Below are 13,777 nucleotides of genomic sequence, written 5' to 3' on the forward strand. Positions count from 1 at the left end.
CACCAAACCACAACGTCGACACTTCTGCCCTACCACTTGCCTTGGTTTTCCTCCCGTCCCAAAATTGACGTTACGATGGAAAGTGGGTTTATAAGAACAATAAACCAAGTCCTCCAGCTTGGCCGGATTTCCTTGGGATGCGTCACTTTAACAGATTCACGAATCCACTCACTCACTCCTAAGAAAAAATATAAAAAAATAAAAAAATTACCCAGTAATACACTTTCAAAGATTGGTTTGCCGTTCTAGCCGGCCCCAAACCTGAGAAGGCAAGTCGTACCGCGAGAAATGTCCGAAGTAGAATCCTCTATTGTTATTTCGGGTGTTATCCCCCCTCTCCATAACACCGGTGCACTCTCGATAGATGCGTACCAGTAGAAGCTAATTCTAGGATAAATAGAATACAAAAGGGAACAAATACAAGAGCAGAAATAAGATAAGCAAAATAAATCGGGACAAAAAGAAGTCTTGCGACAAAAGGAAACCTCCAGCGGCACTCCCCAAAAGAAGAAAGAAAACGCAAACACAAACATGCCATTCTTCTACAGCAAAGGCATTGGTGGTCGGCGCTTTGGAACGAGCATCCATGCCGACAGGCATGGTGTGCGTCGAGGGCCGTGGAGGTTTAATATCTGCGGCTTCAACTGCTTCAAGAACCGGCATTGATAGTTATTTGATGGAGAGAGAGCATGCTGCCTCCGCAAAGACCGAGATGAGGGATATATGAAGAAGTTCCCTGGAACCGGGTACACAACAAGACATTGACTAGTCGCCTAGAGAGGCGGGTTTCATGGAGTAAAGTAATTAGATCCAGGTGACGACTGTTATGAGAATTGACAGGCAGGCAGTCAGGCGAATAGGCGCAACGCAAAACACAAACAAGACTTTCGGAATGGAGTTTTCTCCTATTGTGATAGAAATGAGACTGGAAGATGATTTGGCGGAAACACAAATTCAAACAAAACGAAACAATATTTTGTGATAAAATGCGCCATCAAAACTCGCGAAAAATGGGGTCCCAGACTGAGAGACGCCAGGACATAACAGCAGTGAGATATTGTTGTAAACACGGGGTCGCATGAAGACGCTTGAGCGCCAGCTGGCGAGGTCGGCATATTTCAAGACAGCCATGTTGCAACATGGCTGCCCGCCAGCTTTGGCGGCCGCATCGCATGCAGCGACCTTCTGCCTACTTTGTTCTCTTCAGCCATCTTGAATTTCTTCTGTTTTTTTCTTTCTCTCTGTTTCATCCGCCGACTTCAAACTTTGGTGAAGCTCGGTTCTCGTACCCAGCGCACGGTTTCGTTGCCACGACAAAGGAGATCGGCGTGGCGTTTTTGTAAGCGAAAAAAAAAAAAAAAAAAAAAAAAAAAAAAAAAAAAATCAACCCGTGGAAAAGCGTTTTCTCCCGTCGCCCCTGCCTGAAAGCCCCTTTGCCGGCGACTTGGCGACAGAAGTGTTCTTCTCGTCCGTTGCCTTTTTGATCTTGGGTGGAGTCGTGGCCGGTGCCTTGCCGTCTGGTTTCTTCTGCTCATCCCTGACATGTTTCTTCTTGGCCATCACCGCAGCGGCTCGTGCCTCCTCCTTTCTCTGTCGCTCCTTTCTTGCTTTCTTGTTGAGCCTTGCGCGCCTGTTCTTGAGAACTTTTTTCTCCCGCACATCGGCGCTGATCGTGGTGGGAGCCATGCCTCCCTGGTGGTTGTCGTCCGACTTGGTATGGTTGACGTTGGTTGTCGGCGAATTCCGAGGCTTCTTGCTCTGTGCAGGGCAGCCTTCCGCGTCTTCAATTGTCTTTCGCTTCTTGGAAGCAGAAGACTGTCGGTGGTCTGCCTGGGAACCACTCTGCTTTAGGGATAGTCGGGGGACGTCTTGATCATATTTGCCTAGGTTGGCATGGGGAAAAGTCGACTGTAATGGATTAGAATGAAGGTGTGGAACCGAAGGAAATGTGGCTAGCGTCTTCTTGCCGGGTTTCTTTGAAGATGCCGGTAGGCCAAAGTCGTTGATTGGCGCGACAGGCCGCTTCGGCCCAGTGAAAATAGTAGCAGGAGTATTGGCCGCGATAACGCTGTCAGCTTCCTCATCGGACGTTGCTTCGCACTTGATGTGGACCAAAGAAGACCTTGATGGTACACCGTAATGTGACGCTTTACGGTGCAATGTCTGGGAAGGAGTATGTCTGGGGATCTCGTCCTCTTCATCAGCAAAAGACTCTTCGAGATTCTCCCGCTTGAGAGCAATAAGTTCATCATCAGAGATGCCGGTATATGACTGCTGGCCTGCCTCTGGCTTAATCTTGACTGTATCGGGACAGAATGCAGCCTTGTTCTTTGCAAATGCCGGCTCGGCCCCTTTCTACGATGTCGAGCTGGTATCTGCAACGGCTTCAGTATTGTCAACATCGGGGATTGTGCGGGGCATCTCATCTGGAGAGTCCCAATGCTGTTGTTGCTGAACGGGATCCTTAGAATGACCTTTGAGAGCAGTGGCCATGTCATCCTCGGGGAGACCAGGACTGGGAGCTTGTTCTCTCCTTCGCCGCTGCAGTGAGACAAGTGACTGGGCAGATCCGTCTTCAAGGGCAGGAGAGGCATTCCTGAGCCTACCAGCCTCGTCAAAGTCGAGGATACTAAAAGCATCCGCCCAATCTTTCAGAGAGCCGTCACTGATAGGAGAGCGTGAGGGAGACCTGGCCGTGGAGCTCTGCACAATGACGGGCTTGTGCTTGTAGTCGAGCTCAGTTGAATGGCTAGCTTTTTCGGGGCCTGGTACATTCTCATCCTGTCGGCCTGCGTGATTTGACTTGTAGTCGCGGGCGAGAAGAGCAAGAGCAATATGCACCTTGTCGCACTCTTCGACTCTCCTCCGGGCGCGCTCATCGCCCTCTCTCTCCTGTCGCCGCTTTTCTTTCCTTGTAGCGATCAGAAAGTCAATGCCAGTTTCGTGGAACCTGATCCTTCTGGTCTTCCTGCCAATCGTCGATCGTAGCCAATCCTTGTTGAAGCCCCTCTCGATGCCGTCGTTCATCAGTCGGTCCACAGAGGTCTGGGCGGGCTTCTGACCCCGTTTTGTCGTGGGTACGATGGGTGGGACTCCGGTCTTGGATGACCGTTCGAGAGCTCGGGGCAAAAGACTCATGTTGGCGACGTATCTCGTGCCGCGGATTCTCTGCCTCCTGCCGAACCGCTGGGAGTCGCTGTCTGACGCCGACGAGTCCCAGGCAAGCAGCTCCTCTGTGAAAAGAAGCTGGTCCTTGAGGCGCTCGTCGTTTCTGAGGCTCCAATTCACCTTCCGAATCGCTTTGGAGACCTGTGCCTTAGCATCGTCAAGACTGGGCAGCTTCTCCTCGGTCCAAAGTTGAGCTGGGGCCACGTTGTTGTCGGTGGTCAGATCGATGATGTTTGGTGTGGCTTTGTTCTTTGCAGAGTATCTATCTGTTGGCTTGAGACCCGAGATACAAGCTGGTAATGCATCTGGATCAACTGAAGCTGCTCTGAAGGAGGAGGAGGGCTGAGTCTGCGCAGTTCGCGCACTATAGCTGTGTAAGCTATGAGGATCAGTGGGGAGATGAGTCTGAGAAGGTAGTCCACGGGGTGAAATGGAATTGGCGGCAACAGCCGCCTCGGAAGATCGCCGGCTCTTGTTGGCAGATAGAGTTGCTGCAGTCCTTGCGGAAGGAGAAGATACTGGACTTGGCGGGCTGCTATTGACTTGAGGCGCGGGAAGACCCCGGCCTGCCGTGCGACTTTTGGATGCCGAAGAATTCCCGATGGTCTTAAGCAATGAACCTCCATCTTCCCCGGTTAGATCGACAAAGCAAACCTTGTTCCTTGATGACGAAACATAAGAGCTTTGTAGTGAGCGATTGCGCAAAATGCTACGCGGAGCCGGCGGTGTGCTGATCGGGGGCATAGTTGGTGATCGTAAGGAGACCTGTTCTGAAGAAAGATGACGAGCTAATCAATGGTGGTAAGGAGAAATTAAAGTGGTCTTGCTTCTTTGAAGAAACCTCGACTGATCAAAGTTGAGCCGTGGCAAAACGCGTTTGTGAAAGTCGGACTCCAGTGTTAGATCTGGTGAATGTAAAGAGTAAAGCACGTGGTATATGACATAACCAACTCCCAGGAAAAGTTATGAGATTTATGGACAGAAACAAGAGGTTGACCCAGAAAGTGAGTGGAAAGTGAAATGGAGCAAGTGTAACTAGTCTAGAGTCTAGACTTAAAGCTGAAAGACGAGCCACATAGAATTGAAGCTCAATAGCTGTTTGCGGATTCAGGATATCAGCGTGCCTGCTAAACACGGTAAAGTTGATAAGTGATGCAGCTAGGGTGCAAATCTAAGGGGTTGGTGCTGTCAAGTCCATGTGTTTTTTTTTTTTTTTTTTTTTTTTTTTTTTTTTTTTGCTTTTCTTTAATGAATTGTTCCATCAAAAGACTTCATTAGTACAGAGATACGCTTACAAATACAAAGGGCCTGTTACCACTGAGAAATGGTTTGCCGCTGAATGCTATTAGGTAAACCACTACATTCACCAAAGGAAACACCTCAGGCAGTTACAAACACTTGAGGCGGTTCGCATTAGAGACGTCAGTATTCACGCTCAAATATGTTCACGACAGGGAGTGATTTGCATCAACCGATGGGGTCACTATCGGCAAGGGCGGATGGATCATCAAGATAGAAACCGGATCAATCTCCGCGAGCTGCCATGCGTAAAACCTTCAATCATGATCTCATATTAGTTCCATTGCTCCTACAAGTGCCAATGTTCCCACCATGTAGTAATCAACGCTATTCATAAACAACGCAGAGCTTTTCCCCCAAGGCAGTCAGTCATTCCAAGTCTTCAACTCTTCACGGTGTTATCCACGTTAGCCTCTCCCCCTTATCTACTTGCATGACAGGTTGCCATCTCTAATTACTATTCCGTCATCTTTGACAGCAAAAGGTCAGCATCATCACAACGGCTACTAGAGTGTGCGTAGCCAAGATTCACTTACCCAACTTGAGTGTGCTGGCCTGCTGGTTACATGTGCAAGCAAGCACATTGCCCTCCTTGAGACTGCACGTGTCGCAGTAGTTGCGGAGTTTGCCCCTGTAGTTGATCAAATTTCCTGTCAGTTGCTGGCAATTTTGTTCAGGCTATTGGTAAATAATATCCTCAGGAGAAATTACAATGGCGACCAAATCAGCGTGCTTTTGCTGTGATCGACACCGATGCACTGGTTGAGGTCCAGAGTGCTCTCGAGTTTCGTAGCCTGAGGACTGGAACATATGCCTTTGAGATTGTCGTTGAGCGCCTTGCCTGGATAGCCGTTGACTAGCTGGATGTTGGTACACGAGTCGCTGATAACGGTGCTAGCCTGACGCATGGTTATGGCAGGGAGGGCCGCCACGAATGGGATGATGATCAGGTTGATGAGATACATGATGGCTTTGTTGGTCTGTTGGAGGAGAGTAACAGAGATGAATGACCACGAGCCGGAATTGGAAAGCAGGCGAGGTAAGGTGAAAGGAAAGAGAACGAAGCGAGTGAATCTTTGTTTGGTCGTACGAGATGTGATGGGGCCGTTTTGCCGAATTCGTGACAAGAACAAAAGAATCAGAGAGTTTGAGGACTGGGACCAAGATTACCACTCTAGCATGTAGGGCGTCTGGCTGTCCACGTTCCTTCCTTCTGGGGATTCGACGACGGGGGTGGGGGGAAATCTTCTATTGCTTTGCGGTACGAGATCCAAGACCTGATCCCACGGGTACCTAAGGCAAAAGGTTCGCGACGCAGACTTGAAATTAAGGGACTATCAGCCAACCCACTGCAAATATCGCCGGCTCGACAGTCCGAGACCTGGGTGCAGTAAAACAGCAACCATGATGATCTTTTACCTAGGTGGGTAGGTAATTAAAGATAGTTTAGATTTTTTCCGACTTCCTTCCCACTTGCTGCCTGCTTGGTTCTAGAATAAGGAAAGTTTTCTGAGCAGCCCCCCTGAGCCGCAGCTTTTTATGCAGTCCGAACTATTTTTCAAGCAGGCTCTGTTCGCATTAGCGAAACGGGGAAACGATCCTCAATTCACTTGATGACTGTTTGGCTTTACCCCGGTTCGTGGGACGACTTTCCGTCCAGCTTAACCAGGATTCCCCACTAATCTCGCCAAGCATGGAACATTGGCATCAAAAAAACTGCCGTGCCCCACTTTGAAGAGAGCCCCGCATCCGACCAGTCATCTGAGCCTTCTCTTCCTTCGAGTAACGATAACGAATGGATCGAGTTTGGCAGAAGTTATGCACGAGGGGTTTCGCAGTGACTACTGTAGTAATCTATATCGAGTACCGCTTCACAGCCCCAAAGTAGACAGGTACCTTTGCTAAGGTAATCTAGACCACCTTGGAAGGTGATTTGACAGCACAAACACTTGGCTATATCCGAAAAAAAGAAGGCCTACAACCAAAACAAACCAAACAAAAAAAAAAAAAAAAAAAAAAAAAAAAAAAACCCCCTACGCCCCTCCACGACTCTTCCGAGACTGGCGTCAGGTCAACAGCCATGTCCTACAATGGCAGCTACTACAGGCCGTCCCTAAAAAACAGCGTTGACGTCCAACTCCAAAACGCGTTCGGAGATGGCAACTGGGCGACCGTCGTTCGTTTGGCTGACAAAAGGGCCAAGGCCACCAACGACCCCTACTTCGAGGTACGAGTCAAAGGTCCTATAATAACCCTCGAAATGGAAATTCCTAGCTAAGTTAAGCCACACAGGTAGTAAAAGCATGTGCAGCCACACAGCTGGAAGGGCCGCTTGAAAGACATGCGGCACTGGTATCTATCGACAGCTTTGTGAGGAAAGGCACTGTCCTCAAAGATGCCGAGGCCTTGGAGCTCTACGAGTGGGCACTCAGGGACTTGGCTGGCCTCTTTAGTTACACCGAAACTCTAGGTGCCATGAGGTCGCGATGGGTCAAAGCGAACCCGCGCAGTCCAGCAGCACTTCAATGCCTGAGAGCCTGCATCCAGAACTGGGATCTGGTTAATGCCCAGCAGGTAGGCAAGATATTGTTTTGTTTATTCTTCCCCACGCATGAATCTGAAAATCCTAGCTAACGCTCCGATAACTAGATCGCAGCAATCCTGGATAAAACGCCCGGGGTTCAGCGACATTTCATGTACTATAACATCCTTCTAACATATATGCTCTCTGTAAGCTAGCGACGCACCAAAAGACTACGTACACCCTTGACTTCTGGCTGACATTGTCAACGCTACCTCCTTACTAGAACAGCGAGCAGTGCCCCAGGGAGAAACAGAAGATATATGGCATGCTGGCAATGAAACAGCTTGAACGAGCCGCGGAGCTCACCGAGTCGGTGAGTCGCTGATATGGCACCAAACTCGCCATACTTGGCTAACCACCATCTTCTCAGAACCCCCACAAGAGCAATGAGGACAACCAGAGCAAGCTGTCGGATAGGGGTCTCCGAACAGACGAAGAAATTGTATTTTATTACCGATTACTCGCCGCTCAGAGTGCCCCCGCCGAGTTTCTTGCCCACATGAAAAGCCCGGTTCTTGGAGCACTGAAGCAATTCGATGAGGGGCGCAAACACCTCCTTATGGAAGCACTCAAGACTTTCGAGAAACAGCAACAATGGGAGGCAATCTTTGAGTTTTGTCTCCATGCTTTGAGCAAAGAAGAGAGCGACGGATCACCTTCATTCCTTGCTGCCGATCTGATCATATGGAAATCCCTTATAAGTGCGGCAGCGAAAATGTCAAACCCCGAAGAGTAAGAAACTACAGAGCGGTCTCTGATTTTGTTTTACAACCCATGCTGACTATATGCAGAAGCCTCAGCCTAGTACAAAGCCGCCTTGCGGTGTTTGCTTCTGCAACCAAATCGCAGAAAGTACCTCCTATGTATAGGAAAAACATCGGAATTGCGCTTCTTGAGCTTACCTTCAAGAGCGAAGGCAGCGGCTGGTTTGAGCCCGGGTCAAGTAACCCAATGAGTACGCGGGTGGCGCAGCTCGGACTCTTCCTCCAACAATACGGGCATGAGATATCAGCATTTGACGACGTGAAAGGGTTCGTCGAAGTGTTGAGCTTTGAAGAAACTCGCTGTTTGTTGGACGAGGTGCTTATGAAGAGCATATTTACAAAGGTTAGCCCGCTCTAGCTTACAACCCCCCCGGTCAAGCTGTGTGCGTAACTGTTACAAAGGTATGCGTCGAGCTGACATGACCTTCGTCATAGCACCACTCGCCTCATATTTCCTCTCTATACGTCAAGCTACGATATCACCTGACCACCTCTCCCCACTCGATAGCTCACGATTACGAGGAAGCCAAGGAACCAGCGAAACGCTTCCGAAAGCCCTTGTCTCGTTGCAAATACTGCTCTGGCGTACTGGCGGGCAAAGAATGTCAAGACTGCCTCCGTCAAGTTGCAAAAGTGGCGATGGAGCTGCGCAAGGTCAACAGCCAGAAGCAGCCCGATGAAACATCAGATTTGGACCGAGATCCTACCATTGATCTCGCTCTTGTGGCTGCCATGTGCCTTCTCAAGCTCTCTGGCCTGGCATCTTCTAGCCTTGTCCTTCCTGTGCAACATCAAGTAGACTTTAGTCTCTTTCTCCAGGCAGTGGCAATTCTCGACACCCAGCTGCAAAGCACGCCAGACCAGCCGCCTCTTCGATTACTTCTCTCGCGGCTGTACATTGTTCTTGGCTGCGCATCCTACTCTCATGAATTATGGTTGCCACTGGGGGTCAAAAGAACCATCCACGACTCTCTCAGCCCACTCTTCTTTGATCGCATATCGACAATATCACCCGGACTCTTTGTAGGTTCAAGACCGCCAATGGAACCCCTGAGGACATTCTACTCGTACACCCTGCGAGATCCATGCCCCGTCAAGATCTGGGATGCTTTCGATGCTGGAAGCTACAGCTCGGTTCTGGAGATCACGGATTATTGTGAGAGGCTTCGTCACAGCTGCACCCTCATCATGACAGTCGTTGAAGAGCGTCGTGTAGCTCGAGCGCTGGGAGGGCGACTGGGGAACTTGGAGGATATTTCCTTCCTAGGTCAGTGCAGGAACGAACAGTACCATCCCCTGGTGACAGTCACATATACTAAGACATGAAGAAATCGGGGAGGAAAACAGGCGACATATACGACCATACAACTCTTTTCACGACTCTCGATGTAGGATCTGTCATGAATCTTGAATCATCTCATGCACCAGCCCCACTAGAACAGCTTGGTGTAGGGCCAGCACCTTCGGTAAGAATTCTAAGGACACTTTCTTTGGTCGCGGAATCTGCAGCAAAGGCCTGGAATTCAACTGACCAATTTCGGCCTTGTTCTACAGAACACCCGTTCGCACCTTGAATTGCTTGCAGAGCAGTTCCTCCAACTGTGCGATTTCACGCCGTCCAAGGACTACAAGCCAGCAAAACCAGCTATCGTAGCTGAAGAAGACCTGCGGTATCTCTTGGAGATGCTGACTTCGCTCCACGAATCATTCACCAACTTTTTGCATCTCGGCGACACGCCTTCTCATCTGGCCCGTGCAGAAGAGGCATATTACACCATCCTGACGTTGCTGTCTGGGCTGATGTCCATCGCGATAACTACAAGCCGCTCAGAAGACGTTACTCTGACTGCGCCAGAACTGATGTCGGCCATCCTGGCCACCGTTTCGACAATGAAGCAGCTGGCCTTCAGCACATCACTTCCAAAAGGCCGAAAGCACATCCTGCTCCAAGTCAGCAGCCCGCATGCGGCAGCCTTGTTGCGCGAGGCTGCGGTAGCTCTCAAGAACGGCGCATCGTTTGTGCTCTTGCTTCATGAGCAGGCGCTGGCGCGGGACCGATCGGGTAAAAGCGGTCTGCACAAGGACATCGTGGCACAGATGAAAGAGATAGCCAAGGTTTCGGCAGAGGTCCTGAACCAGACTAGAGATCACTTCAAGTTGCTCAAGTCCGAGCTGGGGGAGCCGGGGTGGCTAGATGACGTCGTCAACTTGACGGTGGGAGAGCAGAGCGACGGCCTGGCCGCGGCGGTTCTAGCTACTGTAGGCGGCCGCGCCAACATGGAGAATTGGGCCGGCAGGATGCTTGACAGTTGGAGGGAGGGTGTCAAAGGATGGACCATGGTAAAGACTGACTAGCCAGAACAAGCAAGTCATGCAAGGGCCCGTTGAAGAGTGAAGTTTCCAAGGGATATAGTAATTTTGACCACGGGCGAACAAAAGAGAACTACTGTCCCATGACTGATTATTGTTGGGGGCGACAGTTCCAAAGTACTCCAAGCCCTGAAAGGGAACGGTAAAACAAGGAACAAGAAAAGAAAAGAAAACAACAGAAGCTAAGGTTTATGCGGCAGATACGGCGATAAAGCGAGTAGGGATATTTAAAGAAGTCGGTCTCTTCCGGCGTGCGTTTAATGTCGCAAATTCTATTTCTGCAAAGTGTGGCTGCCCTGGCTACCCCTCCTCCGCATGGCCTTCCTGGTGAGGACCTCCTTGCGCTCCTCACGAAGTGTAACCCAGACCCAGAACCAACACATCAGCTCCAGGAAGGCGAAGGTGAAGAAGACGCGGTTCTTGAGGCCGTCGCCGCCCCACGTCGCGGGCTTGTAGCCGGGGTTGTGCACGTGCGCCGACGGGTGGGTGAGGATGCCGCGGGGGTTCGCACCGGCGTATATCGGCGACGAGGCCGAGAACGTAAACGTGTAAAAGACGAGGAAGAGAAAGATGGACATTCGGAGCGGAGCTGTTGTTGGGACGGGGCATCGGATACCCCTAGTTAGCAAAGTGTGAAAAGCTATGGGGAGAAAAAAAAAAAAAAGAAAAGCCAGATAGTCCAAGATGGCCGGGTCTACTGCGGACGAACCTTGTGTACCCCAGTGGTGAACGAGGCAGATCTCGTCGGGCAGGCTGAGGGTGACGAGATCAGTGATGCCGACAAAGGCAAGTATGACTGCCAGGAAGGCCAGAGAGGGCGACTGCGAGTCAAAGGCGCGGGCGAAGGGCTGTGGGATTCGATGTACGAGGGTCCTTGGTCAGCTAGGTCGAACGGACGTGAGGGCAAGGAAGATATCGACGGGATAGTTAGTACGCACCATGCCCATAGCCTCGCCCAACACCCACACGAGCGCTTGGTCGGCGACGGTGATGGGGCTTGTGAGGAAAAAGTAGCCCAGAGTGATATGAAATAGGGATAGAGAGGTGATGATTGTCCTGGCTGATATGAGCGCCATATTTGCGACGGTTACCGAGGCTCTTTGGTTGGCGCTTTTCCCGGTCGTGATGGTTTTTGCATTGGACGGTTTATTTCTGGTTGTTTCGCATGCTTCGTTCGCCTGCAAGTTCGGATCGGACAGGAAGAAAAGCTCGATCGCGCGATTGAATACGGGCTGCACGACGAGTAGGGTTAGGAAGACTTTGGAACGGATTGTCGGTCAATAAAAAGGTAGGGAAGTAGACACAGCTACCTAGCTGTGAATTGTAAAGGCCAATAGTGGTGGTTGAAGAAACATGTGTATATAAAATAAAGTGAAAGTAAGCGGCAGGCCAAAATGCTGGAGTCTGACCAAGACAGCTGGAGAAGGGTAGGTGAGTTAATCCGAACTAGCCATCAGATCAAGCTGTCTCATCAGAATGAAGCAAGTCAACAATTGACTGTCAGTAATAGACTGAACTGCTCCTGCAGATGGGGATGGGTTGACAGTGCATGGATGTACTGTATTAGTTCCACTAAAGATTCACGAGACGGCAGACGTTGACGCGAGCGGTGCGCCCCACGTCCGAAGTGGGGTTGCAGACGGGATGGATGATTAACGGCGACAGGATGGATTGGTCAACAAAGTAAACTGTCTTTGGCAGGACCCTTAGCTGACTCAGCTTTTTTTTTTTTTTTTTTTTTCGAATCTTCTTTTTAGAGTCGATTGCCATGGGGCTTGATCGCATTACGTCACACCTTCAGGAGGTAACGTGGAGTAAACAGCAATAGTGGAACAGCCGCAGGTGGCCCCTGAGCTGAAGTACCTTGGCTTGCTTGGGTAAAGTATCCTCAATCGCTCGCCCACGACAGCAGAGGCACAAGCAGTGCTCAAGATATTCTCGTCCTCGAGGCGCTCAGACGTCCGAAATGTCCGCCCAGGAGCAGGGCAATGGCAATTTGGATATAGCAAGGCATCTGCGGTACTTTACAAGATGCATGCGAACCCTGCTGCCCCAACAGTACACGAGCAATGACAGCACCCGCATGGCCCTCGGCTTCTTCATCATATCCGGCATCGATCTACTGACCCAAAGATCCTCCTCTGCCGATTCCGCACAGAAAAAGAGCACTTCCCACATTTCCGCTACAGACCGATTGAACTTTCGCGAATGGGTGTTGTCGTGTCAGCACCCCGCCGGCGGCTTTGCTGGCTCGACCACGCACACGCTACCTCCGCACCAGTATGACGGCTGGGACTTTGGATCCCGGCGCACGAAGCCCGGAAACTCTAGCTGCTCCAACATAGCAGCTACCGCCTTCGCGCTTCTCCTTCTTGCCATCCTGGCCGACGACGCCTCGGGAGAAACAGTCTTCTACGGCGTCGACCGCGTCGCCACACTCCGCTGGCTGAAGAAGCTGCAGCGCCCCGACGGCAGTTTTGGGGAAGTGCTTGTCGAGATTCCAGACGTCGACTCACACGATGGAAACGATAAAGGACCCGGCTCGGTGATCGAGAATATTGCAGGTGGACGAGACATGCGATACTGCTACCTGGCTGCCATAATACGCTGGATACTGCGCGGTGATGTGCAGCCCGAAGACCCCGGATGGGTCGAGGATATCGATGTCGAGGCTCTTGTGCGTCACATCCGTGCGGGCCAGACCTTTGACGGCGGCGTAGCAGAGAGCTCCATGCACGAGAGTCATGCCGGATACGCATACTGCGCCGTCAGCGCACTTTCGCTCCTCGGCAGACCTGTCGAAGGCGACACAAAGGACCCGCAAACGGGGCCTCCCGAGTCCTCTATAGACATACCGTACATTCTCCACTTCCTTGCATCTCGACAGTTTGAATACAAAGATGCGCCCAACGACGAAGATGAGGACGAGGAGAATTTCATCCAACCAGACTCGCTCTCCCGCTTGTCTCTCACTGACGAACACCCACCCTTTGTTGGTTTCAACGGACGAGTCAACAAAGTCGCTGACACATGCTACTGTTGGTGGGTGTGCGGAACTGCAGACATCCTCAGGCAAATGCACGGCTCCAAGGGCGTTGACGTATCCATGGCCGAGGAGTCGGCGCGCCGATTTTTGATGGAGAAGACTCAACATATGATTGGTGGTTTCAGTAAGCACCCAGGAGGCCCTCCAGACGTTTATCATGCCTACTTTGGACTCAGTGCCCTGGCCGTGCTCGGCGAGCCAGGTCTGAAGTCTTTTGATGTTGGTCTTTGCGTCAGCAAGGACAGTATTGCAAAAATAGAGCTTGGCCGGCGGGGTCTTTTTAGGAGAAAGTATACGGCTGCCGATGCATCCAATCTACAAACCCACACAACCACGAACGGCGCGCCACAGCTGTCTAGAAGGGATCTCCTAAGCATGGGTGAAAACATAGCCGGATGCAGTGTGAGCGATTTGAAACAAGGGCACACATCGGAAGCACCGGCTCTGCTTGAGCAGATAGTGCAACAGGCAGGAAATAGTCTCAAGGTATCTTGAAAGACATAAGAGAAAATTGACGGTCAAACTTGCATACATAGGTGACTCAAG

General features: G+C 50.9%; 7 protein-coding genes across 7 annotated transcripts; 3 read left to right on the forward strand and 4 right to left on the reverse strand.

The window, feature by feature from the left end:
- Window positions 1-531: 531 nt before the first annotated feature.
- On the forward strand, window positions 532-666 carry PpBr36_10599 (uncharacterized protein; the record flags this gene model as incomplete). The annotated part of the gene is made up of 1 exon (XM_029897710.1): window positions 532-666. One exon carries the CDS (start codon window positions 532-534, stop codon window positions 664-666), a length of 135 nt encoding a protein of 44 aa, XP_029743999.1.
- Window positions 667-1,383: 717 nt separating this feature from the next.
- Window positions 1,384-3,912, reverse strand: PpBr36_10600 (uncharacterized protein; the record flags this gene model as incomplete). Its single annotated transcript, XM_029897711.1, has 2 exons — window positions 1,384-2,355; window positions 2,401-3,912. 2 exons carry the CDS (start codon window positions 3,910-3,912, stop codon window positions 1,384-1,386), a joined length of 2,484 nt encoding a protein of 827 aa, XP_029743943.1.
- Window positions 3,913-4,892: 980 nt separating this feature from the next.
- PpBr36_10601 (uncharacterized protein) lies at window positions 4,893-5,432 on the reverse strand (the record flags this gene model as incomplete). The annotated part of the gene is made up of 3 exons (XM_029897712.1): window positions 4,893-4,936; window positions 5,004-5,098; window positions 5,179-5,432. 3 exons carry the CDS (start codon window positions 5,430-5,432, stop codon window positions 4,893-4,895), a joined length of 393 nt encoding a protein of 130 aa, XP_029743942.1.
- Window positions 5,433-6,547: 1,115 nt separating this feature from the next.
- Window positions 6,548-10,170, forward strand: PpBr36_10602 (uncharacterized protein; the record flags this gene model as incomplete). The annotated part of the gene is made up of 9 exons (XM_029897713.1): window positions 6,548-6,694; window positions 6,760-7,041; window positions 7,117-7,197; window positions 7,275-7,364; window positions 7,422-7,783; window positions 7,843-8,158; window positions 8,251-9,082; window positions 9,163-9,281; window positions 9,370-10,170. 9 exons carry the CDS (start codon window positions 6,548-6,550, stop codon window positions 10,168-10,170), a joined length of 3,030 nt encoding a protein of 1,009 aa, XP_029743945.1.
- Window positions 10,171-10,457: 287 nt separating this feature from the next.
- Window positions 10,458-11,261, reverse strand: PpBr36_10603 (uncharacterized protein; the record flags this gene model as incomplete). The annotated part of the gene is made up of 3 exons (XM_029897714.1): window positions 10,458-10,774; window positions 10,895-11,033; window positions 11,124-11,261. The coding sequence occupies 3 exons, from the start codon at window positions 11,259-11,261 to the stop codon at window positions 10,458-10,460; spliced, it is 594 nt and encodes a 197-aa protein (XP_029743944.1).
- An 890-nt stretch (window positions 11,262-12,151) lies between these two features.
- PpBr36_10604 (uncharacterized protein) lies at window positions 12,152-13,726 on the forward strand (the record flags this gene model as incomplete). The annotated part of the gene is made up of 1 exon (XM_029897715.1): window positions 12,152-13,726. One exon carries the CDS (start codon window positions 12,152-12,154, stop codon window positions 13,724-13,726), a length of 1,575 nt encoding a protein of 524 aa, XP_029743947.1.
- Window positions 12,452-12,931, reverse strand: PpBr36_10605 (uncharacterized protein; the record flags this gene model as incomplete). Its single annotated transcript, XM_029897716.1, has 2 exons — window positions 12,452-12,673; window positions 12,704-12,931. The coding sequence occupies 2 exons, from the start codon at window positions 12,929-12,931 to the stop codon at window positions 12,452-12,454; spliced, it is 450 nt and encodes a 149-aa protein (XP_029743946.1).
- Window positions 13,727-13,777: the final 51 nt, after the last annotated feature.

This window comes from Pyricularia pennisetigena, assembly GCF_004337985.1.
Source record: "Pyricularia pennisetigena strain Br36 chromosome Unknown Pyricularia_pennisetigena_Br36_Scf_10, whole genome shotgun sequence".
NCBI classification, from domain to species: domain Eukaryota; kingdom Fungi; phylum Ascomycota; class Sordariomycetes; order Magnaporthales; family Pyriculariaceae; genus Pyricularia; species Pyricularia pennisetigena.